Source organism: Rhea pennata, chromosome 6, assembly GCF_028389875.1.
Source record: "Rhea pennata isolate bPtePen1 chromosome 6, bPtePen1.pri, whole genome shotgun sequence".
Taxonomy (NCBI): Eukaryota; Metazoa; Chordata; class Aves; order Rheiformes; family Rheidae; genus Rhea; species Rhea pennata.
Genome location: NC_084668.1, coordinates 32,524,385 through 32,550,700, shown reverse-complemented (window position 1 = coordinate 32,550,700; position 26,316 = coordinate 32,524,385). Strand labels below are relative to the sequence as shown.

Here is a 26,316-nt window from a genome sequence, read left to right as displayed (position 1 = left end):
TATCATTAGCTCCTGTGACACTTGATATACTAGTTCTGCTTTACATGTTCTTGTTGAAGACTATAATGTGTTTGGATTTTTTAATTATGGGTAAAAGAGTTACCAGTTAAGTTGCTATTTCAGAGTTCCATCTTTTACTGAAATTTCTGCAAAACTGCATATTGCACAGCCTGAAAATGACAGCAGTGTTCCAGTGTTAAATATTTACTCTTCCTCAGACTGTCAGTACGAAGTGAGTAGTACAAATTTATTTTATATCTAGTTTGTATTTTTGTGTGATTTTTGCCTTTACCTTACTCTTTGAAATTATGTAGGTAGTTAAGCAAAACAAATACTAATCAAATGTAAAGGTGGGCTGTTTGCCCCTTTTTGAATGTAGTGCATGTTAAAAATATTTTGCAGAAGCTGGGGCACTATTAAATGTTGGGCTCATTTTTAAGAAAAACTTTTAATTTGCATTTTATAAATTCACTAGTAAGATCTTGCACATCTAAATTGTGTGATTGCTCTATTCTAATACTTAAGTTGGCTTTTGAAAATAAGTGTTTTGTATTTATGCTTATTGTTGTGCAAAATAATACTTAAATTATTTGCTGTTTTTTGTTCATCAAGGTAGTTCTGAAGACATCACTTTTACAGATTCTTGGGCAAGTAAGAAAATATTCTAATACTATGTTTTGTTTCTCTATTGGTAATGCCTATATAGTTATTTTCCTTCCTCCCTTCTCCACCTCCCCTGTTATGGCACCTTAAATTCTTTCTTGGTGCCAAGAGGAACGATATGTTGAAGATACTGTCTAACGATCAGTTAAAACCTTGTCACTTAATAAGGCATCCTATCCAGATAAATGTTAGGCCTCAGCTTTTAAAGAAGTAGAAAAGCACTCTAGTTATAGAGAGCTAATATAAATGATTGTCCAGCGTTAAGAATTGTAGTTAACCTAATATTTGTAAGGGGATGATAATGTAGGTCATCTTTACTTTGCCTGATGAGTCAGTTGTGTGTTCAGACTTGAAATTTATATTTGACATGAAATAACAATTTGAAAAAAAATGTCTAGGCAGAACCATAGATTCCTTTTTTAGCAAATTTTCTTTGGTCTTATGTGAAGAATACATTTACATATTGGTGTAAGTAAAAATAGACTAGCCATCTGCAGTCTCTGATTCTAAAAACTATGTAATTCCTAAGCGCCTTAATGCCGAATATTACTGGTAAGTTTCTTTAGTTAAAAACATGCATTTATATCAAATATTCTTAATTATGTTGACCTTTTAGAAGAGTTTCTATGCTATCTTGTGTATAATTGGATATCACTTCATGACTGAGGGGCAGCAGGGAAGGCAAGTAAAACATATGTGAAATGACAACTCTCATCAACAAAATTCTTTGACCACAAGCATATGTAACTATATGCATGTATTGCTTGGAAAGTGACTTTTTGCTTGTGATGTTTTTATTTTTCTGAAACGTAATTAACGTGATGCTGTATTCTTTTCACATTTGTCTTGACTGGGAAAACAAATGTCTCCTTTATAACCTGGTCTTTGAACAAAATACAAGTGGTTAGCCTTTTATGAGAGGTCTGAGTATTTTCTGTATACCACTTGGTTATCAAAGTGGCTGTCAAATACTCATGTATCAAAATGGAAAATATCTGTGTCCTTTAAAAAAGGACGCAAATCACATTGTAATGATTACTTTATGATAGTATTCTCTGTGTGTGTACATGTATGTGCATATATAAAAATCCTTATATCCTTGTCTTCCAGATAATAAGGTTCCATGGCTGTTCTCTTCCTGTCTATGTTGTTTCTAATATTCTTCTTACCTATGGAGGCCAGTTAAGCGCACTGATATCAACAGGTAGCTTTCTAGATTTTTTTTTTGTCCCATCACAAATGTTTTCCAACAATAAATTAGATAAGTAATTTCTTTAAACACTAGTTGTTGTGGTCATTTTTATTTTAAATATCACTGCACTTGTACAAATACTTGTATCTATGCCCTTCAACTTCAATTGTTGTTTGTTGGTATTTTTCCAAGGTTGATTTTTAGCGGTGTTAGACTTACCGTTTTTCTCCACTATCCCTTCCTTTTAAGTGATTGGTGTGTTGCAAAGTATTTTAATGTTAATAGAAGTTTGCATAAAAGTACATGTAAAAGTGTAATATATATTGTTAATATGCACAAAATACTTTAGTCTTGCATGAATTTGCAGACTACCTTCTTTTAGACACATCTTGTGACAATGTGCATTTTTATTAAAAGTCAGGTGGGATTTGTCACAAACTCAGTAATTTCACTAGAAGTTACTGTGTCATGTTACTTGAGTATGAGTGATCCACTGAATACAGGCTTTGATGATGGAGTATGCTCACTTACATTAGTGTTGTAAGACACAGTTGTCTTGTTTTAAAGTCAGCTTTTAAAGTTTTGTCTTAATTTACTTTCTGTTGTTGAGCTTCTTTGTTAAAGTTTATGACAAATTATTAATTATTAATGATTTCTGTTCTTGATTCTAGGCCAATGTTCAGAATTTTCCCTTGAACTAGTTAGAACAGCTAAACCCTACAAAGTAGACCCTGTTATAAGCATTGTTGTGTTTCTGCTGCGGTAAGTTTGTGGGGGAGTTTTTTTGGTTGTGGGGTGTGGAGGTTTTTTTTTGTTGTTTTGTTTTGTTTAAAGCAGCTTCCAAAACAGAAGTTTCAGGAAAAACACTGCTGGGGAAGAACACTTTATTTGTACTCACTGTGATCTTTTGATACCTGACTGTGATTTTGTTTGAAAGACGTAGTAGGAAGAATAGTTCATATAGATCTTACTGTAGTAGCAATTGGAGGTGATGAGTAATACTGCTTTCATGTTTTTGGCAGGTTTAACTGGTTTAGAGAGATATGGGATTCACTGTCACTACCAGAGGTGGATGCTGCAGTGCTGAGTAGTCAGGATGCATGGTTCCCCCTTGTGTCCCTGATTCTATTTCTTTTTGGGGCAGGCATTGCATACTGGAGTGGTATATTTTTCTCTTCATCTCTGAGAATCTTCTCTTCATTATGGTTAGCTCTAATAAGGTAAAACAACATTATAATGATTTTATAATCATCTTTTAGATGATTGAAATACTGTCAACTTTTTCTGTTTGTTTCAATGAGAATACTTGAGCAGATTAAATTCGACTATGCAATGTGTACCTGGTTTTACCATGTAGATTTGTCAATGTTGAGTATTAATGAAATATGTGGATTGCATCATATTCCTTATTGCACATCTTCAAAAGGGAATAAAAATTACTTTCTTGTTTCTTTCACCAACTGTTTGAAGATTTTTCAGGTTGTTTTTGAAGAAACCTTATTAGGAAAAGAAAGCAACTGAACTATTTCCTTTTCATGTTAGACAGCTCAAAAAATAAATATATATGTTTAGAAAAGGGATTACAAGCATTGCAATGTAGCATTAATTGTTCAGTATCAGACGATCTACATTATGGAATACCAACACGTTTGTGCAACAAAGAATTGCTTGGGCACTAATTTTCAAGTCTTCAAGAATGATAAATTTTACAGATTGTGTCTAAGAACGCTGGAATTTTATGTATTTACAGGTGAGTACTAAAATACAAAAGGAGGTAAAAAAAATTAGGAAAGGAAGATTAAAAGATATTTTGCAAGAAGAGTAAATGAGTAAATTGGGTAATGTGGTTAGCTACTTCAATTATTTGACTGTTCTCATGCTGATACAGTCGTCAGCTAGTTCTGAGCCAACAAACTTTTTTTTTTCATAAGGTTAGTTGGGTTACTCTACTCAGAAAATACACACTACGTGAACTCTTTTCTGTATTCATCACTAGCACTTTTGTTGTTGTTCTACCAAATAATAGGTGTTGTAAGCCATTTCTTTTCAGCCTTCTTGTTTATAAAATTACAGTGAATGCTAAGAAACTTCACTAATGATTTTAAGTGATGAAGTGGTTCCCCTTAAGTTTTGAAGTTCCTTTAATATGTTTTCGAGTTGTTTTTTTTTTTTTAGCTTAATTATTCTCTTTTCAATAAAGCTTTTGATTACTAGAAAATCCTGAGAATGTCTTGGACAGAGGCAGGAAAATAATATTTTTGTGCAGCCAGCCTGTAAGTCAACTAGTTCATTTTGGAATTCTGGTACCTTAACATAGGTTCTGATCTAGCCTTGAATTTCTTGAAAAAACATTTATTTTCTGTACATCTTTCTAAAGTAGATGAAGCTTACTTGGATTTTGATTGATATTCTGAGTTGATCTGATAGGGTCAGGAGCGCAAAGAATTTGTCACCGTTTATGGAATTGCTTGTTTCTGTGAACTACTTGCCTTTTTGTGATTTATTTTTCAATATTTGTTACAAAGGCTTTTAAAAAGACATTTTCCAAATATTTTTTCCACGTTTTTGGTATCTATTTTAACATTGGAATATCCAGTGTATTTCCAAGAAGAAAAGACTTTTTAGTAGTTCTATTGCCTTTCCTATTCACCCTGTTCCCTTCATTTTCACGCCATCTCAGCTCACCTTTGTCATGTCAGACTCATACTTGCCTTAGTCTGATTGGCTAGAATCCAGAAACTTAAAGTAAGCTTTCGCGTGTGTCTCAGGTTATGAGTAAGCAGCAATTTCTATCTGTGAAAAATGTTTGTCAAAAGTTAATCTCTTGGAGGCTTAGTGTGTTGAATGTTGCTGTGCTATCATTGAGCGCTGCAGTGTACTAACATTTGCAGCAGGAGTCACTTCCATGATGTAACTCTGCAGTAATAGTAGGACATTGATTCTCTTGGAATGAACTTAATGACTGGTGTAGATCTCCAGTTAGCATTCTCTTATGCTTTATGTTCACCAAACTGTCTTTTATGTTCCCTAAGTAAAGTAGTGCTTTAGTTACAGATATACCTGCTATAAGAGCTATAAGATTGTTTTGTTAGTTTGTCTGATGAGAAAGTGTATTACGAAGTAGCTTACCTAATAGTTGGTGTATGTGCTAGTTTGGGTGACTTTATTTTTCAAGTGATTAATCAGTATTTAGGAATTATTAATTGTTTTCAGTCATTCGTGAAGCAGAATTGTTCTTTAATCTTTGGAAATTTGATTTTGTTACAAGAGTATAATATCAGTGGGTTTTTTTTTGTTTGTTTGTTTTGTTTGTTTGTTTGTTTTAGACCTTCTGTACTTCAAAAAGATAACAAGCTGATTACACCCAGAAGAGTATGTGTGGTGGTGTCTCTTGCTTTGGTTAGCTGGACCACTTGTGGTGCATTTGCTATATTCATAATTTATCTTCGATATGTGTTTAAGGTACTGAGAAGCTAAATGTTTGGATTGATATATATGATTACAAAATTTTGTTTGCTTTGAATTAACTTAGTGTTAAAAGCAAAGATATAGGTTACCCTTTTTCATATTTAAAAGAAATGTTTTTATTCACAGACTTGAAGTAGCTTTTCTTTTCTTGTACTTATCAGAGATTTACACATTTCTGGAACTTTTAGAATCATTTTGTTCTAATAATACTTTTTCCAAAAAACTCTATGATCCCATATGCCCACTATAATAATTCATGTAAGTATACTTTCTAATTTATGGGTATGTAATGTTATAAAATCAAAGACTAGTAACTCTCTTGAACAGAAATTTTAGTGGAGGGAATCTAGAGATGTTCTAAAGAATACCTATTTTCAAAGAGTCTTTAGAAATCCTTATGGAGCAAGAAAAGAAGGGTAGGTATGTGGATATATTGTAGAATTAGGGTACTCTTATTGAATGCCTGATTTAATCCTTTTGCTAGTGCCACAGCAACCCATATTTAACCACCTGCTATCCATTTTCCATGGTCTCCCTGGCACCAGAGCAACTAACTTACCAGATTTGCCCTGTGGTTACATAGCTACTAGACTTAGCTACAAAGGAAGCACGGGGGGCACATAGCTGGGAGTACAGGCACAAAGCAGAGCAGCCTGCAGTGAGACTGAAATATGTAGGTGGTAGCTGAAACCACAGCCCTGAGGAAGAATGCTGTTTCTAAACACCTTGAACTCCCTAATGACATAAGGTTACCCTGTGAAGGATGCTTCCCTGCTGATGCTGCTACTCCTTCTGCAGCAAATTCTCTGACATTGGACCTTTCCTATATGACCTGTTTATGGGTTTCTGTGGAAGGAGAAGGAGAACTGAATTAGCAGAAGGGAGGAGGAAGCAGTGAGGAATGTGCAGAGTCTCCCCTGTGTGCTGTCAAACACAGTGGAACAGGAGAAGGCAGAGCAGCTCAAGTTCTTTCTCTATGTATGGTAACTCTTCCTTAAGAGAGCATAAGAGATGCTGCTGTTGGAGAAGTGGGGGGAGCTCTTGCAACTCCATTGGGGCCCTGGAATCTGCTAGCTATGAAATGGGACAAAAAAATAGCCAGTACTTTTTTCTTGTATGCTGCAGTTTTCATATGAAGCAACTATTAAAAAAGTCAGAATGTCTGTCTGTCTTGCAGGTTATTAAACTACATGTAAGCGTAAGAGCAGAACAAAATGTGCTTAATGGGGTAAGTTCATTGCCTGCTTGAGTTCAGAATAACACAATACCACAAACTTGCAGCTAAAAAGCTGTTTGCCAAGAAATACTATTGAAAGTTTTCTTTGTTATTGGTATTGGGGGGAGGGGAAGGAAGGGTTTAATTCAAATTTCTCGTTCTCTCTTTTCATCTCTGTATCACTGTTTCTTCGTCCCCCCCTTCTCTTCTTTTTTGTCCCCCCCCTTCTCTTCTTTTTTGTCCCCCCCTTCTCTTCTTTTTTGTCCCCCTTCTTTAAACCTGTCCTTGGAAGTTAGCATCTGCTTTCTTCTTATTAGTCTATTTTTGTTATTTCTACAGCTTACATCTTATTCCTACTTGCATTACCTTCTGAATTATTTTCATGAATGATTATCTGTGACTTTCATCTGCAGGCTTTATTATTATTTTTATTCTGTTCTTCCTCCTTCTAGGAACTCCATTTGCCATCACTAAAATTGTGTCGCGGTACCTCCACTCTCCATTCTTTTCTTCCAAAGATATATCAACTGTTAATTTAAGAGAAATTGCTAGTTGAATCTAGATGCTTTAAAATTGAACTACTGAGCTTTTCTTTTGATGGCTTTTTGAGGGGTAAATTGCAAATTTTCTTTCTAAATCAGAGCTAGTATGTACAGTTAGGACAGTCTTTCCTGCTTCCTCCTCCAACATGGGTTCTTACAAGCCAGTGCATGTTTTCATGATTTGCATCTTTTATTTTCAGGATTCAGAGCACTCAAAGGAAACTTCACAGAATGCCATTAAACACACGGTCAAAAAACAAAATTCAGTAGATGGTGCATCAGAAGCAATACGATCTCTCTGCAACAATAGAACAATTGCTGAAGATGTCAACAGTCTTAGGATGCATGTTGCAATCCTCAATTTGTTCACATGGATTGTGCTGCTCAACCTGCCGTCTTTAATTTATTGGTTAAAAAATCTCAGGTAACATCTTAAACTACAATTAAGGGGAAAAAGAAAGAATGTGAACTTTTCTAACACCAAGGTAGTCAAAATTGCAAATGCTCAACTCTTCATATTGTTATTTACCTTACTGTAGCATCAATCGTCAGTTATTTATAACAATAGTTTTGCCCTGTAATCTGCCTTGTGTCTAAGTATCTGTTAAGTGAATCAACAATAAGTTGAGGAAAGTGATAATGCATAAACAATTTAAAATCAGTGTATGATGCCATATACATTTCATATGTGTTTGTGGTGTTAGGATATGCTTGTTCCCAACTGGATTTCACTTAATAGCATAATTTCTGTAATAGGATGCAGCCACTTAAAAATAACATGCTTTTTAAACAAATTCATTTTTTTGCAGGCACAATGTTAGACTTGATCCTGACCCATGTAGCTCTACAGCTATTATCCTTGTACCAATTTTAGAAATTCTCATGAATTCAAGTACTTCTGAAGTGAAATCAAGGTAGTGTGGTCTAATCCCCAGCTGTTTTTCTTGCTTCTTTCTACTACAGTTTCTGTGTTAAACTTTTTATATTGTGCAGTATTGTTCAGTTCACATAGAGATTCATAACTCATATGATTAAATCTTAAAAAGAAGAGCTGGGTAAAATGCATGCAAGTTGCCTGTAGTTCAGTTAAATGGAGAAAATGACCTGAAATTTACCATGTGGACCTAGATGAAGTATTTGTGTCTAAACAGTCAGTTGCATAAAGAATAATTTACTGATGAGTTTTTCATTTACAATTCAATTAATCTTTCCGAATGTTACAGAATCCTAATGTATCTTAGTAGTTATCATGAGAAAATGACAATGAAAAGTGGAATTTAAACCATTATAGTTATGCTTTTGTAACTCCCCCTTGTGGGAACATTGTAGAAGGGTAACCTGTACTTCCTATTGAATTAAGAAGTTATACGCACTTGGTTTTACGGACAGCAGACCAACCGTTTCTTGTTCAGATAGAAAATTTGTCAGTGTCCCATGAAATACTATGAATAATAGTAAATATAGGTTATCCTTTTGCACAGTACCTGTTAACTTAAATGCTCTAAAAAATGACTCTTTAGTTTTACAGGGAATTTTTTCCTAAATTAATGTAAAAATATTTTTAAAGGAAATTAAATGTTAGCTTTTCTGTGTAATTACTCTTGCTATACAAGAATTGTTTTTGCCCATTTAATCTATCTGTTCTTTTTAAAAAATAATCAAACTGTTGAGAGATCTGTAAATTATTTTTTAAAAGAAAGGGAAATATGATATTTGCATATTTTGTGTTGCAGATGTGGCTACAAAGATGGTAATTTTTTTCTCTTCTTTTTACAGTAAACTCTTGAAGATTGCAGCCAAAGTTCCACTCCCTTTGTCTGTTGCAATGTTGGCCTTTGGGCGAATGCATTTATACAAAGTACCGCACTTTGTAACTTTTTCTCTTCTTCTACATGTACTGTGTTGTATTGTGTAATTATTTTACGTAGGAAGAACAGTGCAGCCTAGAAAGCAGCACTGGGAGACATGGCAAATTTAAACAAAGATATGCCTAGATTTATATAATCAGTAATTGACATGATTTGGGAAAGACTGCAGAACTGTGAATACTTTATGAAAAGTTTATGGTTCTTTTCATGTTGCTTAGAAAGCTTCTCATGGTGTTTATTTCCTGATTGGAAAAATTAAGTGAATTAATTATGTGCGTATGTAAGCACATAAATCTTATTAGTCTAATATTTCAATATTCTGTTTGCCTTGCTGAAATTTTTGATATTTCACTGTATTACTTTGTTGAAACAGACTTTTTTATTCAGTATGCTGGTATGGTGTGTATGTTCAGAACTTGCATCTTTTGCAGTTCTAGAGTATCCTGGTTAAAACTTAAAATAAATTTCAAGCACACTGTGACTATCACAAACACTACACAGCCAAGTATAATTTTAATCATTTTATGCTACACTTGAAGCTCCCACAGTTATGTCTAGATAAACTAGAATGTACTGCTTCTACAGAACTGTTATTTCTAGCAAATTATTTGTTTAATCAGTTTTAGTTGGACATTTGTGAGATAATTGAAAATCTTGCACTTTTTACTTTTTGTGAGAGTGATGATAATACTCTGTGTAGCTTCCTATTCAGGAAGGTTACCAGCAGATTCCTAAACGATTTGCTGTAATGTTGTTTTAAAACATTGCTGATTTTCTCTAGAATTTTGTCAATTCTGAAATTAATTCTTGGGGCTTGTCCATATTTAGAAGCTAGCAAATGCTGAGGCATGGTGCAAGTTTACTATGCAGTTGCTGTGCTGTGCTGGGTTTCCAAGTAGACATGGCAGAATTTCTTCTTGGGCAGTATAAATGGAGAAGCAATTGTCTTACAGTTAATGTCCACACAAGGAATTAATATGGAATACCTGCAATATTGTAAATTTATGTCCTGCCTATGATAAATTCCCTGTGTGAACAAACTTTTAGTAATAATGGGAAATAGTGACCATAATTATTAGGTCTGTATAAAGTATTATCTTAGTGCCTAGATGCTACAGTGACTGCCATTTATAACAATGCTCAAAATAGCTATCTGTAATGAAGTCTGTCCCCTGGATATGCATTTGCTAACAAAAGAAATTCCTCTAACCATTAGGGTTAAAAATGATCTGTAATTATTAAAAATGATGTGTTAATTCAGCATAGAGATGAGCGTCTGTGTTGCTTGCTTCTGTGTTTGCTGTCTCTACTATCTCTGAAGCACCTGTCATCTTAGTATGGAAGTAGACCAGCTTAATCATCCTACAATATGGATAGTAACAGGAAATCTGCTAATCACACTCAATCAATTTGTAGTATGTTCTTCATACAGTAGTAGAGCCTGACCCTTTTCTTTTATTGTATCTCATCATTCCTGCCTGAAGTGCCTCAGTTCTAGCTTGTTTTTAGGGTTGATTTATTTGAGCCAGTTGGGAAGACTTACCAGTTTATGCAGTGACTTTCCAAAATGAAGCACAAATGTTGAAGTAAGCACTTGTTTCGTCACCTCAAAGCAACCCAACAGTTCAAGTTATCAGTAAGTCATTAAAACTGCTCTAATTCAGTAAGATTGTTACTTAAACCAGTGTCATTGTTACTAGTAATCTGTGTGCTGGTCTTCTAGTCTTAAAATTTTATACAAAAGACTAGATTGTGCATAGTGTTTGTAATCAGAAAAGCTGTCTGAATAGATTGTATGCTGATACCTTCTTTCTAACTAAATGTATGCTACAATATGTGTGCATGGGATAACATATATGTGTGTATATATTTGTAGCTAGAATCAAGCAGTCCATTTAACCTGAAGATTACTATTCAACTGTGGAAGAATAGAGTAGATTTTCTACTATGAAATGGCTGTTGGTGAAGGATCATGGCAAAACTGCACTGCAGCCATGGCAAAAGGCCTTCTGTGAAATATGCAGGATCTAGTTTCTGTAGAAAGTCATTTCCTTGGTCTTTATGGGTCGTTTTTGCTTGCTACTATATTTTTCTTCTACTTTTGGTTTCCCATCTTAATTAGCTCTTCATTCTATGCACAAGCCTGTTTGTCTTAGTGATTTTATTGGAGCTACAGACAGAATAAAGTAATAGAATAAGAAGAGTTAACAGTCCCAGTGTATGGTAACTCTGATAGCTTTGATAAAGACTTCCAAAATTTTCCCCAGTGTAAAATATACTAAACTGTAGCAGCATAGAAGAACACCAAATTTTTCATCTATCAGTATTTTTCTAAAGCTAGGAATTGTGTTGATACTTGTTAGCATTCTTCTTTGATACATAGGTTACAGAATTTTGTGTAGCAATTACTGTGTGACTTTCAAATCTGAGATAGGAATAGAACACGCATTTTCAGAAAGATACAATCCTGATTCCAAAATCCCAAATGCCAGACATTATCACATCTCCCTTGATGCTCCTTTCTTCCAGAGGTTATTTACCTTCACTGGGGGGAAGTCTTATTACTAGTTTCAATTTTGTGTGCTTTCTGTGTTGTTTGCTGGATGAAAATCTTGTTTTTGGAGATGTACATCTGGATTTTGCAGACAGTGATTGTGGACTGTCTAACTTCAGCTGCTTGAGAGCTAGGCATCTACTCCCAATTAGACCCCTGTATAATCATTGCAGGAGGGGGACGAAGGGAAGAGTGCAAATCCAGAGAACAATTTATCCCATCCTAAGAGAGGATGAATGATACTACTTACCATTCTGAAAAAGACAGGGATTTATAAATGTCTAAAATTGTTTTTTCAGGTAAATACAATGATTGTTTATTTTTCTTCTTTCTAGAGAAGGAGTTCCTGTTCTGCAAATTTCTAGTTCTGCCACTGTTCTCTATTAAAATCTCAGCAGAAATGTAGGTTAATCCTCTAGAAGAGCTTTAAATTGACTATGCGATGAAGTTTAAACATTAATCAGATACCCTTTATTATGAGTAGAGTACGTTTATAAAACATTTTTGGCAATTGAAATGTCTCTTAATACCTTTAAATTCAATTCCTAGTTTACTCTTCTAATATAGGCTATCTAAATTATCTGGGAGAAGAGGAGCAAGATGGAAATTAACTTGTGATGGATTAGAGGAACTCTGCTCTGTAAAGGAAGATTACTCTTAACATGTATTCCCCAGTTCCAGTGTTCTCTCCTTTTTCAAAAGTTGAGGTATTAGCTTTGCAAAACTGCTGCTCTTCATCTATGTGGATGTTCACCACGTTTAGATGGAGATTATGCTGTGAAAATGAATGTTTTTTGGCTTGTACTTGTGAATACATTCAATATAAGAATCATTTGTACGGCTCTTTTCTACTGTTTTGTAAGCTTTCAGAAAGAGAATAAAAAGCAGGACAAGAACATAGAGTACCAAATATTATTGATTTTAAGTACAGCATATATGTACAGCAACATCAATATTGTTTTAGTGGTATTTACTGAGAGGTCTCTATAGTTCGAATTGCTCTTGATGTCTGTAATTTTTTTCCAGTTGATGTGATTAACCATGCAAGTTTTTCCCTATGGTTTTATCACTCTGCAATAATAGTAGACTCATTATGAACCAATAATTATACATGTAGCTATGTTTGATAAAGAAAAAAGTATTTCCTCTTAGTTGAATGTACCAAATGTACCTTGAAACTAAATGAATATTGTCCAATGGGGTATTTTCAGTTCTGATTTAAAAGTGGATTTCAGTATGTCATGTGTCAGCATCATCTTAAAAGGGGATTTCCCCCCCCCCCAAAAATGCAGTAACAGAATTTTCAGTTACTATTATTTTTAGTATATAGAGTTCTGCTCTGAATTTTGAGTGAACTGGTACATGTAGCAATTCATTCTGAAATACTCATTTGAAAGTTAAAAGAAAACAAAAGAAAACTGAAAAGAGTAACTGCAGGACATAGCAGAAGAAATGGAGACTTTCTGTATGTGTCTGAAACAAACAAATTTTAAGTGAAGTTCTCATCTATAAACTAATTTGGTTATCTTTAAAATCAATGTTTAGAAAAAAAGTGTATTCATGCTTTATTTTTGAAAAAAAAAGAAAAGTATTTTTGTTTAAGTTGATACTTAGTTTTCCAGTAACAAGTTTATAAACTCGTCACTTGGCCTTTTTCTGAAATCTGATACACCTGAGTTCTGACAGGAAAGAATAAAGTTAATTATGTGCTTGTGAACAAATGTAAACATTTCAGAAAAGTTTGATCAGTTTTAGTTCAGTACAATGATGAGAGAGTTGAGATAGATTTTTGTATTATTTATAATGAAAAAAGAGCATCCGTTTTATAGACCTTCAGTACTCTGATTTACTGAAAATATTTTGTGGGGAGAAGATTAGTGTCTGTATGATAATTGTGCTGCTGTTTTAAGTCACTAAGCTACTAGAAAATTGTTAGGTATGAAACAGTGTAAATTCTTAATGTTTTTTTTTTTTTACGTTTCATAGTGAATGTTGGGCATTTATTTTTCATGTTTGACTCTTTACCTTGTGGAAAATAATTGAGTAGCTTTTTATAAACAGCACTGTACTATAAATGGTTTTAAAACTGTCATCACGGTTGCATTAGAGCGAGATATGTTTCTGTCACCAAAGCTATATGCTACCCTTCTATATCTCTGGATATGTGTGCCAATGAATGACAATTAATGAACAGATTCATTTTTATGTTAAATAGTTTTTCTACTTTTTTAGAGTTAGAACTTTAAGCTAGTATTTGTAATAAAATATTTAAAGCCTCTAAAAGTTTGTTCGAAAACTTTTTACAAATGTAATATTTTTGACACATTTTTGTTTATGGAAGAATGTAATCAAAGCTTTTAATCAGCTTATTTATCTTAAAGCTTAAATTAAATAAAATGTATAAAATTTATCTTGTTATAAGACATTGATGCTTTTGTTTAATAAATTTAAAGTACTAGGGGAGAAAATTCTATAGCTTTTATTTAAGGAAATCTGTCCAGGTCTTCAAGTCTTCAGGTATCTAAGTACATAGTTACCTTAAGTATGTGCTTACTGCCTTGTAACATGGAAGCCTGAATCAGAGGTGTTATATTTGGACTTTAGTTTAAGATTTCGTTTCGTTCTGCAATCTGAAATGCCTGCAGGTCTTGCGGTCTTGCAGTCCTATCACAAACAGGTCTTGTAAGCATGGCTTCTCTGCAGTTACTGACTGACTGTGGTCTAGATTGTAGAAGTGTATGATATCAGGACTAACTATGTGTCCATAAAAGCCGATGGCACACAAAACCCAGTTATTCTGTGAATTGTTTTTCGTAATAGTAGCCTTCTGGTACATCATTCCAACTCCTCCCTGCCTACAAAGTTATCCTTGGTATGTGGTGCCCTTCCCCTGTAATACAAATGCAATGCTTACAGTAATAAGTGCTGTGACTGATGCAGTGAAGAGGCACTGCCTCTGTCCTGTAGACTGTTGTTCTATTGAAGTTTTGCATCTTTGAAATACTAGCAAAGACTTTTTTCCTCCATCTTCGTAAGTAATTTTTAAGTAGATCTTTATTAAGCATCAAGCTGAAACTGGAAGTGTCTTGGTGTTTAGTTTTTTCAAACGTTAAATCGATTATTTTGGGATTAATTAGAGCTGTAATATTGTCTGTTTATGTCACTTGGGGGTGAAAAAAATGTTTGAGATTTCAGTACATGACAAGTGAAAATTTTTTTACAGACCAAAATTGAAATGTGATATTATTTTCTCATTGTTATTTTAAACTTGTAGTTTTCTGGAGAAACAAAAGAGAACAAAACAAAACAAAAAAAAACACAATGTGCCTTACACCAGTAAAGGAATACATTGTAATGGTAGCCTATGGACTTCTATGGCCTTATATTTCACTTTGGAATTCCATTTGAAAGTGACCAAAAACATTTGTGTGGATCGTACTGAAACTTGATTTGGGGAAAATTAAAAAAAAAAAAAAAAAAAAAAAAAAAAAAGAAAAAAGAAAAAAGGAAAAAAAAGATTCTACCAACAGTATATATACAGAAATTAAGCATTTACAGAATGAAGGTCTCCGAGAAGTACAATACATTTGCAGGTTGGAATCACATCCACCAAAGTCCCAACCAGAAAGCTTTAGTTGACTCTAATTTGTCAAGTCTTTCTATCTTTTTATTGTGGCCCCCCCCCAAAAAAAATGTCTCAAATATGTCAACTTTTACATCTGTCAAAATCTCATTTATTTTGTTCTTCTATTTCTTCAAAATTAAAAAAAAATCCTCTGATTGTAGCTGAAGTTAAATATTTTTGGGCATCATCAGTATTGAGGATTTAGTGAGAGAAATAAAAGCTGGTGAGGCAGTTGTTTGGTTTTGGTTTAGGTTGGGGAGTGGGGAGAAAGGGTTTTAAACTCCAGAAGTTTTGAACAACTGAATTTCACTTTTTAGAAAAAAATATTTTTATAAAAAATGAAAAGTTTGAAAAAATAGGTTTATCCACTCTTTTCTTCCCAGTTCCCAGAAAAACAGAAATATTGAAGATCTTGAAATCGTATTTTGATTCCCATATGTATATTTTTGAATATGAAGAGCTTAGAGAAAGCCACCTCTGTCTTACCTGATGGTTCTCTATAAGATTCTTTTTATGTCTTGAACAAAACCCCCAAAAATCTGACTTTATTTTTTCAGTATAAGTAGTAACATTGGATCTTGAATAATGATGTCATGTCTCAAAGCTTATCATTGGACTCTGGATGTTTAGACATGTACATAAAATGGCTGCATGTCAACAGTATTTATTTGAAGCAATGCAAATCAAAGTTAATCTTATTTTATTGAGAACAAAGTTGAATCTGACTGGCACAATGCTGCTGATGCTGTGGCACAGATAACATGCAACTTGTTTAGGTCTTCCCTGTTACTTCCTTTTTTTTTTTTTTTTTTTTTTTTTTTTTTTTTTTTTTTTATTAATTTAGGACTTTAAAACTCTTGGATACCTAACTTTTACTCTTCTTGGTTTTCTGATGATGATATTTCGGACATCCTAGTTACTGTTCCTGGATAGACAATGCTAGTACTAAAATCAGCGAGAGGGCAGAACTGCCTTTAGATATCATGATGAAGCTAGAAAAAATGTTTAGGCCTAGTAATTTTATTCCTTAGTTACTTTTTAATTGTTTTTCCCAGCATCAAAACAGAATAATGTTGGGCAAAATTCCTAATAAAAATGTATGATAGTGGGTGGTGTGTGCTTTTTTACAGGGGATAGGGAGAATTGGTGGGGAATGGGGTGGGGAAGGTTTTTTGGTTTTTTGCTCTTATTGTATAAAGAGGGCTTAAAAATTTGAAGAAGACATACGTAACCTTTGGAAAAAATCTATCGCTAACAAGCAGCATGTCTGGCTTTTTAACTCTTCCTGTCTTGAGGTTTTTTATAGCTAGTGTAAATCTGGTGTTTTAAGGGGAGCTAACTAACAGTTACAGGTCTATAGAGATGTTGACAGGATCTTATCTGTTGATGTTTGAATAATACTGTAATAAATTAGCATGCTTATTAAAACTTCTATAATTGAATTCTCAGAATCAGTTCATGCAATGTGTGATAAGCTTCAGCAAAGTCCTGGTTTTGTCAGATGGTGAGAAAACCTGGAGAATAGTTATTTCCATCTACAGTTTGAATTACTGAAAGCTGAATTTACAGAATCTTTCATAACTGTGCTCTTAAGTAGTGGTCTTTTTTTGTTGAAGATGAGGGCAGCTTAACTGGGAGCCAGATTGTGACTTTCGTGTTTTGTTTGATGGTTTCCCTGTCTGCAGTGTATACTTCACGTTTTTTTATATAAATGTGCATGACTTATGAGTACGCTGTATAGCATATGTTGTGCTAAATAAACAGTTGTGTATATTTCTGTGTATTGTCATAACATGGTTGCATTAGTATAAATAGTAATTCCAAAAAAGTGCCACTCAGCAATCGTACTCTGTAGAGTGTTGTGAACATCATTGGTGCTTCTGTTGTACAAATATGCTGATGTCTGTAGTGGTGAATATTTGCCTTTAGTCTTTGCTCAGGTACTTATGTGGAGCAGTTTGGTGCTTTTCCTTCTAACTTGTAGAAAATAAACACAGTGAACAAAAACATTGTGGTTAGAGCTTTAATTTACATATTGAAAACTACCCCCCTCTCTCCCATCATCTTGAATAGAATACAGTAAAGGTTATATCTGATGGAGCCTGCGTATTTCAAAATCTTAATCCATTCACCCTAGGCTTTTACACTTGCCTTTTGATCATAATTAAATGTGCACTAAAATGAAAAATGTTTGCTGAATAACCTAGTTTATATATATGCAGCAGCATGGGCATAAAACTTGTCTGTATCTAAGCTAAATAATTAGTTATAAACATGCCTCTTGTTCTAGAACAAGTTTTTTACTCTGTCAAATTAACTGGCATGTAATGAAACATGTAAATTATGTTTATGACTGTTTTCAGCTTCAGTGGAATTTAATTCAGATATACATGAATATTACTTATTGTGGCATATTGACTATATAATTAGTATATTCACTTTCAAAAGATTTGATCTGGTAAGGATGTTTTTCTGTACGAGTAGTTTGAGAAAAACCTAAGCTTAAATTTAAGCACATTCAAAATGTGGCACACTGACTTCTGGCTTGGAAAGCTTTTGTTAAACTAGCTGCTCTCCTGAGAGGAAGATGTAATTTTGCCTAATGTGTGTAACTGCACTAATAGTATTTTAATATGAACATGTACCATTTATATTTGGCTTTCACTGCAAGAACTATAATGCAATTATCTTTTAAAAAACTATTTGGCAAAAAAAACATTAAAATCAGTATTAAAGCACATTAATGCACTGTGTACACTTTTAGCTTAGAAAATAACAGTAAAATTTTATTTTTTAAGAAAACATACAGAAAATAATATGCTAATTGAACTTCTTGCATATCCGCATACTTCATCAGTTATCCAAACTGCCTGGATTCTGTTAGGGGATTCACAGAGGTCCTACAGCAATAATGCATGTTTCAAATTTACAGATAACTTGAGTGTGTTTTACTAGCTGAATATACTGCAAAGGTTTTGTTTATGAAAAAGATAAATTAATAAAAGAACTGAGGAGAAAATAAAGGAATGGATGGAAGAAAACTTTTTTATTTTTTTTAATTAAGTAGGGAACTAAAATTTATGTGCTTATGATACATGAACTCCTGCTTTTTCCTTATTTTTTCTAGAGGAAAGTATTCCTACTCTGATTGCTTTAGAGAATAAATTACGTAAATGTTAAAATGAGCCTGTGTGGACAACTCTGAAGAGGAAGAGGAGGACTTAAAGGAAAGGTTGTCATCCTGCCTTCATTGAGGTAGGACAAGTTTGAGCAAAAAAAAGTCTTTAATCTGTTTTACATCTCTTCTGATCTGGGCATTGAGACACCAAATGGTTGGGGCCTGCTCAAACTTTCATTCCAGCAGTGTGAAGAACATCTCCTATTGCAATGATCATGTAAAAAGTAAAGGTACTAGACAACCAGGATAGGAAATCCCAGCGGCAGGAAATTATTATTTTTAATGGAAGCAGTGGGTTTTTTTTCATCCTTATGAAAAAAACATGGATCAAAACAATATATTACTAAACCGATAAAGTAGTTATGTCAAATGCTCAGACTACATAAATGACTAATGAAGAAAAATAAACTATCTAGCTGGAGCTGTATGAACTGTAGAGAAGTAAGAAGTGTAAGGTGAATAAAAGAGCAAGCACTTCTGGGGGAGGGTTCAGATTAGAAGGTTTGTTGTTTAGGGAACAGGATTGAAATCATCCTTTATTTAAAAGAAGACAGACAGATAGACACACACACACACACACGTGTGTGCTAACATGCTGCCACCATGCTCGTATGCTTTGACTAAGGAAGAGGTGGGCTTGAACATGTGTTCACCAAGGGGAGAGGAGGAAAGCAGAAGCTCTGTGTGTGTAGACTTGAGCTCACTTCATGATAAGCAAATGAAAATTGAGCTGATCAGAGACCTGTTGGCATTAACAGAGAGAAATAGCAAAGATTTCAAGCAAAAAAGTCTTGCCTTTAGCTTTAAATAAATTCGGCTGATTTTTCAATTACCTATATGCTACTTGTTAAAAAAAAAACAGAGAAAAAAGCTAGAACAGCCCCAGACATAGAAAGGGATGTGCATATCGAAAGATTAAGGATATTGCTTGTATGTGCACATAGGCATGAGAATGTATTAGTTAAATGGTTATATGTAGACTGAGAGAGGAATTTGGACTAAAAATTCTCTGATGTAAGTTGACAGACAACTATAGTGAACTGTGTTATCAGCTGACAAGTCAATATACCTCAGATCTTTCTTGTATCAGAAACAAAATTCTGAATGGAGTTTCTGACTACAAAGATCGGAGTTTCTGGCCTGGGAAAGAAAAGCCTGAAATAAATTAATCAGGAGGCATGTATATTAAAAAAAAAACAAAAAACAACTTCCTCAATAAAAGCAAGTTTTTTGTCCAAGTTGTATGGACAGAAAATTATTCCTATTTTGGGGGTGGGGTGGGGAAGCATGGAAGAAAACCAAAGCAGCTGTTTTAATCTCTGTTGACTACAAGCAATTTGAGGTATTCTACAGATACTCCTGCTGTCTGGTGAGTGGCTCTAAACTGGCTTCTGAATAATTGAATGATGTGTTGGAAAGAAATTAAGAAATTTCCATGCATGTTTTAAACAGCTTATTAAGACATCTGAAATTACCTATATTTATCACTCTAATTAAATAGAGCACTCCAGTTTCCCTTCATAATTAAATTTTACTTTTGCTCCTCTACCACTAACAACAGCTAATAACAAGGGACTAATTCTGCTCTTGGGTCTGAAGATAGAATTTTGCTCTGAGTTTTAATATTGTAAATATAGCTCCTTAATTTAGAATTGGAGAAGTAGCTTGTTTGGAAGGTTGCTTAGTGTTGATTCTGGATTGGGAAATGAAGGTACTGTTTTGTTTTTCAAACCTGTAATTTCTACTAGGTATTTTGCATTGGGTCTGCAGAAGAAAGACTTAAGGATATTTAATCTGGAAACCCCAAGTAGGGGATGAGTAAAATATTGCATTATCCAAAAGAAATGAGCTAGGTTTAAATAGCCGTAGCAACAGCTTATTTGGTCTTTTAGGTGAAGCTAAGAGGAAATTATCAAACAACTGCTGTGGGGCATAAATTCAAATTTTCAGCTGCACACAATCTGGCTATCTAATGAGAATGAAGAAACCTACCTAGAGGCCTTGTCTTTGGAAGCAGGGAAATCTCTGTTTTATGGACTGGAAGTAGAGATGCAGAGATTCCTGATATGTCCATGGTCACATATGTAAGCTCTAGTAAGCCAGAAATTACCCAAGAACAGGTATAACAAGCAAAGTTTATGGTTTTTTTTAAGCAAATGGGTATATTATGCATCTTTACTCCAATTTTCCCGCAGAAACATTAAAATTAAGATTGTTTTGATATTTGAAAATTAGGTAATCTGCTAATCTTGCTGTTCTAATGCCATTGTTCATCCTCAGCTTGAAATTTTGAAACCTTTTAGATCTATGTAAATATAAAGATATCTTGTATAGTTTAACATGATGGAGACTGATGCTTTTTCAACAAACAATAGAAGTCAAAGTGTGTGTGTGTGTATGTGACAGAGGGAATCAGGAAGGTGGAATTGCTTTCAGTTATTACTCTTGCATTTTTGAAAGTCAGAAAAACTACATATGTCCTATATTGTTACCAAAAAGATGAAAACAAATGCTTTGTCAAACACAAAATTAAACAAAAAACAAATAACAGTACCTTAAAAAAAGAAAAAGGGGAAAATAACCTGGTTGCTTTAGATTGTGCCTGCCTTTTTATAAGTTTTTGTTTGTTTGTTTGTTTGTTTTTGTTTGTTTTTTTGTTACTGCAGTTTCTGGTACTTGATGAGTCTTTGCTGAGTTTTTTTTTTTTGCAAAATTTAAACCAAAGAAAGCTGTATAGCTTTGTGTTAGTAATAAATATAATCAAGAGTATGATAATAGCCAAAAGTCTACAGTTTTTAAAGTGTCTATTTAGAGATGTATATTTTAAGTGATACTAACTAAAATACCATCTAAATAGTTGAGTGATGAGTATAATGAAATTACAGGCAAACAGTTAGAGCAGCTTTGAGATGAAGAATGTTATGAAATAAGGCTCAGGTAAATTAGTGTTAGTTTCCTTGCAGTCTTTGTCTTAGTTTTTAGTGTGACAGAAGGGTATTGACTGCCGATAAAATCAGGAAAAAAGAACAACGCTTTCATTAAAATGTTATGATTCGGGATCTTGAAACAGACCTTGCAGTTCTCTCCCTCCAGCGTCAAGAAAATGATCCATATCTGATCTTGCTTGAAAACCATTCAATGAGCTGTAATTATCTGTTAGTCACCGTTCTGGAGATATCATGTACAAATTTTTTAATTAAAAATAATACTTTGATACAGCTCTCTTACTTCTGTTGGGAATTGTTTCAAACTTCTATACCAACCACCAATTTTCTGCAATATGGCTCAGGGAGGAGGAATTTGCAATGCACTGTTCAATAGCAACAGGTCTGAAGAGTATTAAGGATGAAATTCTCAAGGGTCTTTATGTCATGGATGGAAATGGAATCATTACTGTATTTTTGAACTCCTGCTAACGTCATTGACACCCACCTACAGTCCACTAGAAATATAAGTGGAAAGATCAGTTTGCTTGCAGATTACAAGCAGACTAACCAAGAAGGGACAAGCCAGAGCTAATTCACTGGTAAGCTTTATTTTAAAGAGAGTGAAAAGGAGAATCTGATACTTTTTTTTTTTTTTATCAAGTTGTGAAATGCATCTTCAGTGCATTTACCAGACTGTGTTGCTATTGTAGTTACTAATATGTGTAGTACATTTTATTTTAAAGTATTTTTTTTAAATTGAGCTATCTAGGTCTTAAGCCGTATTTTTGCATTTTCCTTGGAGCACATAAAGCAGTGCGATCAGCTGATATAAAGGCCTGTACTGTCGTTATAAATGTAAATTTACAAATGTAAATGTTTTATATGTCAAATGTCAAACTAATCCCTTTTAGAAAGCAAGTCCAGTGTCTAGACATAGCTTTAGTATGGGAAACCCTTTTAAAAAAGAATTTGTTTTTCCAAGTACATTAGGATAAAACTAAGGGAAAAAAGAAAGTTGTTAACACACACTTGAATGTAGTCTTTAGTAGGCAGATTCTCCTTGCCACTCAGAAATTATTTTCAGCACTCCACTGGATTGGCAGGCTTGCTTCATTTGGTAATAGTGACAGTTCTGTAGGACTTAAAAAGTTTGGTTCTTTGTCCTTCTTACAGATACTCTATTCATCTCTTCAATATGTGGAAGGTGGTGCTCCTGGTTTTATACACAGTATTGGCTGTAAGAGGACTGGCGAAAGGTGCTCCTTTCCAACCAGAAGAAAAATGGAAACCTTTAGATAATCCTAGAAACCGAGACCTGGTAAGGAAATGCTGCAAGAAGGATAACTTAATCTTTACGTAGTTTGTTTTCCTTCATAAGAATTTTTATCTGCTAAAGTTAAATATAAGTGGGGCCCATTGAACATAAAACTAGAAACTATGTACTTTGTATAGCTAATAATAGCAATGGGGTGAGTATTTGTCAGTCTGTATGTACCTTTTAACTGAACAGACAGTGTCAGTGTACACATAACTTCCTTACATCTCCATGCAGCAATTTTAGTTTTAAAAAATGTATTTTGATCTATAAAACAGCTCATTTTTTGAAACAAAAGAGAAATAATGTCTCTCTCAAATGTGTATCATTTATTAGATGATGTTTAATCTTCTAGAAATAGTTTGCAGTGTCTGAAGATCTGAAAAGATAGTTACAGCTAAGAAAGTAACATAATGGAAAATTTGTAAGATCTTATGAGGAATTTGTAAAGGAAAAAATCAGTTTCCTACATTTTTTATGTTTGTTATAAAGAAAGATTGTTTTAGGAAACATTAATTAAAATGTTCTACTTTAAGCAATTTAATTTGAATCAATTTCCCATTGTTGCTATCTCTTAAAGAAATGTTGACCAGAACTGTACTGTTTGCCCTTGGGGAGGGTTTTGCTGTGCCTTTTTTATAAGGGATACATTTTGAATGCTGCTTGAATCCTCTGGTTCAGAGGGGAGTATAAATTATCAGTAGGTGATTGGTAGCCTTTGCACACTTTGCGGGAGGTGCAAGCCATAGACAGAGTGAAGTCTGACTTATATTACCTATTTTGTACCAGTTTTATGATAGAGAAAAATGTTTATGATATGAAAATAGAGGATCTCACCCCATATAGAAGCAACCATTACATTTACTTTGTTTCAGTAGAAATAGTTCATCTGAGGTACGCATGCTGTATTTTCAAATATGAAATATTTTCAGTTTTTCAGAACGCTCCAGGCTTATTTTTCAGGCAGAGGTCTTGATCTCAGAAAATTCCCAGCTACTTTCACTCTGAACAATGAAGGACCAAGGCCTGTCATGTTCTACTCAGATCCTATCGCTTCTGCATTTGCAGATTATGAAGAAAAGAAAAATTCTTTTCCAAGTTATTTCAAAGGCTGAGAGATAACGCTGCCCAAGGTAAAAGAGGGTGTCTTTTCCTGTAATGTAATCAAGTGAAAGATTTGGTTCAAGTGATTCTCATTTCTGTATGAAACATTAAAAACAGCTTCTTCTTGAGAATAAATTAATAATGTGCACCTTAACTCTTGCCTCAAACTATTTTAATACCATTGAAGTAGGGATTTATGAGGAATTACTACATACTGCACAGTCACCATGTGTTATTTCACAGTAGTAGTAAATATGAAGTCAGATCTATATAGACTATGCTTTTCACCTGGAGATGAATGCTGAAAATGTACAGATAATAGAGAATGTAGAAGATTTTACTTAAGTAATTAGTAAAATTACAAATTCAGACTATTGGTTTCTCATGATACACAGATATTAAGAAAATTAAATTCAACTTAAAATATTGCACTAACAAAGCATACTTTAGTTTTTACATCTTTGTACATGCATGCTGTTTTCTGTATTCTTACCACTAAAATAGAATAAAATGATTTCAAAGTGATTCACATCTCTTCATAAATATGAAATAAATTCAGATGGATCAAGCCTGGATTATTCATAAATCCAGGCTGAATTTATAGGAGGTTCTTTTCAGTTATCTTATCTATGCATAACCATACTCTGTAATAAATCCTTTCATAGCCCTTTCAGAGGGTAAGTGAATACTGCTAATTTTTAAGACAAGTAAATAATTGTTTTCTCTCATTTTACAAATACGTGAAGATTTCAGTAAGACTGGAATATGAACAGTTAGGCGATTTGTCCAACATCTTAAAGAGATTAATTTGTAATCAATATTCAGCTTGGGATTTTTAACTCTGTCCTGTTCTCTGCTTGCTTAACTACATCTCCTTTTGTAGTTAATAGCACAATATTCTTCTATACAAAGTAGACAGAAGTCCAGTATTATTCTTTTTACCATGAATAATAATGAAGACTGATTTAGATTTTATTACTTACTCTCTTTTTTGGTGTGTTTTTGTATCAGGGGAAAAAAAAGTGGACCAAACAATCAGTATTGTGCATGACAAATTAGAAACGGTCTTTAAAAGGGATGCTGTAGCTCAATCATAAGGCATAGCAGCGGTGGAAAAATTACTAGTAGAAAAAATTTATCTTGTGTAATTCTGGATAATCGTGGTAATCTCTTCTGCCTTCAGAGCTGTTTTCTAGATTTGTAGATTTTAAATTTAGCTCTACTAGTTTTCTAGAGCTCTTGTAAAAAAAAAAAAAAAAAACTAAAAATACTGTGTAAGTTATTTTCTGTATTTTTCAGACTAGTTTTGCTTTAAAATCTCCAAAGACTGTTTGCTTAGAATCTACATGTTTGATGAGAGCAGTGAAATTGCTAAACTTGAGCATTTGTATTATGCCACATTCAACACACGGGACAGTTTGATGCCTGATGTACAGCCAAAAACAAAGGGCAGGAGAGGAAGCTAGTTAAGTTGCTATTTATTTGTGACTTACCAATCACTGATTCATATTAACTGAAATTCTGAGCCCCAGAAATGGTTGAAAGTCTCTAATTAGCCTCAGAGAAGAAAATGTCTCTACCAATAAATTGTTAATAACTTGGAAAACATGGGCCAGCTGCTGGCAATTGTGTTTCAGTCGATGTTAACATAGTTTGGGTCATACACCAGGTGTGTATATAAACATTTGTCTAATATTTTTTTTTTGTTGTTTTTTCCTCTTTCAGGTGTTAACTTTTGAACTTCATGTGAAGTGGTAACCTTTATAGAAAACATTACTGCTTTGACTTTTTAAGTTATCTGACAACTTGAAATTTTCCTCAGTATCAGAGTTTTTACCTATAGTATCTGATGTAACTAGCACATTTGCTGATGGTTAATACATGTGTGGTGTTTGGCTACAATGGTTTGCCTAGCAGACTTGTATTTGTTTAAACAGGAATAAATGAAGCATTCATTTCAATAGAGTGTTTTTAATTACCATGAAGTGTCTTTGTTCAAAATAAATATTACCTTTAAATTTACTACAATTGAATGCCATAACATTTTTAAAGTCATTTTTTTAAGAGGTGGTTTCATTAGAGGTCTTTGGAGACTTTGACAGGAATTCAACAAAATAACCCTCCTTGACAGAAACTTCTCCAAATGTGTCCAGTCCTCTCTCCTCCTCCCCTTCCTCTTGGGGATGCAACGGCCGCTCCCGCCCCCAACGGCCGCTCCCGCCCCGCGCGCCCCCAACGGCCGCTCCCGCCCCGCGCGCCCCCAACGGCCGCTCCCGCCCCGCGCGCCCCCAACGGCCGGGGCCGTCGCGAGGGCGAAGCTCGGCGGCGGGTCTGAGCGCAAGGAAAGGCGGAGTTTACGCGTTTTGTCTCCCTAAGGCAGCAAGTACAGGAAAGGCGGCTAGCCATGTGGCTCCCGGCTGCCCCCGGCCCAGGACGGTCGCTGTGTTCGGAAACCCTCCGGTTGAAGCCAAAATGTTTTGGCTGCCCGATCCCGAAGGACTGGTATTTCATACCCCAGGGCAGGAGCGTCAGCCCTGGCCTGCCGGGCAAGGCGCTGAGGCTGCCGAAGGGGTGGCAGAATTAGGAGGTGGTCGTGGGGAGGGCACCGGGCAACGGTTCCCCCGGGCGGCGCTCCGCCGCGGCGCGGCGCGGAACTACTGCGCG

General features: G+C 34.4%; 2 protein-coding genes across 3 annotated transcripts in view; both read left to right on the top strand.

Annotated features, from left to right (window-relative positions):
• The window catches only part of PGAP1 (post-GPI attachment to proteins inositol deacylase 1), a 36,705-nt gene extending 22,800 nt beyond the window's left edge, over positions 1 to 13,905 (top strand). The window contains exons 18-28 of one of the 2 annotated variants that reach the window (XM_062578849.1): positions 124 to 232; positions 613 to 651; positions 1,774 to 1,867; positions 2,527 to 2,617; positions 2,878 to 3,075; positions 5,182 to 5,317; positions 6,501 to 6,551; positions 7,282 to 7,505; positions 7,891 to 7,995; positions 8,858 to 8,939; positions 10,434 to 13,905. In XM_062578849.1, coding sequence (XP_062434833.1) covers positions 124 to 232; positions 613 to 651; positions 1,774 to 1,867; positions 2,527 to 2,617; positions 2,878 to 3,075; positions 5,182 to 5,317; positions 6,501 to 6,551; positions 7,282 to 7,505; positions 7,891 to 7,995; positions 8,858 to 8,939; positions 10,434 to 10,520 — 1,216 coding nt within the window. In that variant the 3' untranslated portion in view covers positions 10,521 to 13,905. Of the gene's footprint in view, positions 1 to 123; positions 233 to 612; positions 652 to 1,773; positions 1,868 to 2,526; positions 2,618 to 2,877; positions 3,076 to 5,181; positions 5,318 to 6,500; positions 6,552 to 7,281; positions 7,506 to 7,890; positions 7,996 to 8,857 lie in introns of both variants that reach the window. The other variant, XM_062578850.1, reaches the window with a different exon arrangement.
• Positions 10,522 to 25,674, top strand: C6H2orf66 (chromosome 6 C2orf66 homolog). The gene is made up of 5 exons (XM_062578851.1): positions 10,522 to 10,585; positions 18,256 to 18,383; positions 22,407 to 22,551; positions 23,481 to 23,681; positions 25,378 to 25,674. The coding sequence occupies exons 3-4, from the start codon at positions 22,429 to 22,431 to the stop codon at positions 23,661 to 23,663; spliced, it is 306 nt and encodes a 101-aa protein (XP_062434835.1). The 5' UTR covers positions 10,522 to 10,585; positions 18,256 to 18,383; positions 22,407 to 22,428; the 3' UTR covers positions 23,664 to 23,681; positions 25,378 to 25,674.
• The last annotated feature ends 642 nt before the right edge of the window (positions 25,675 to 26,316 follow it).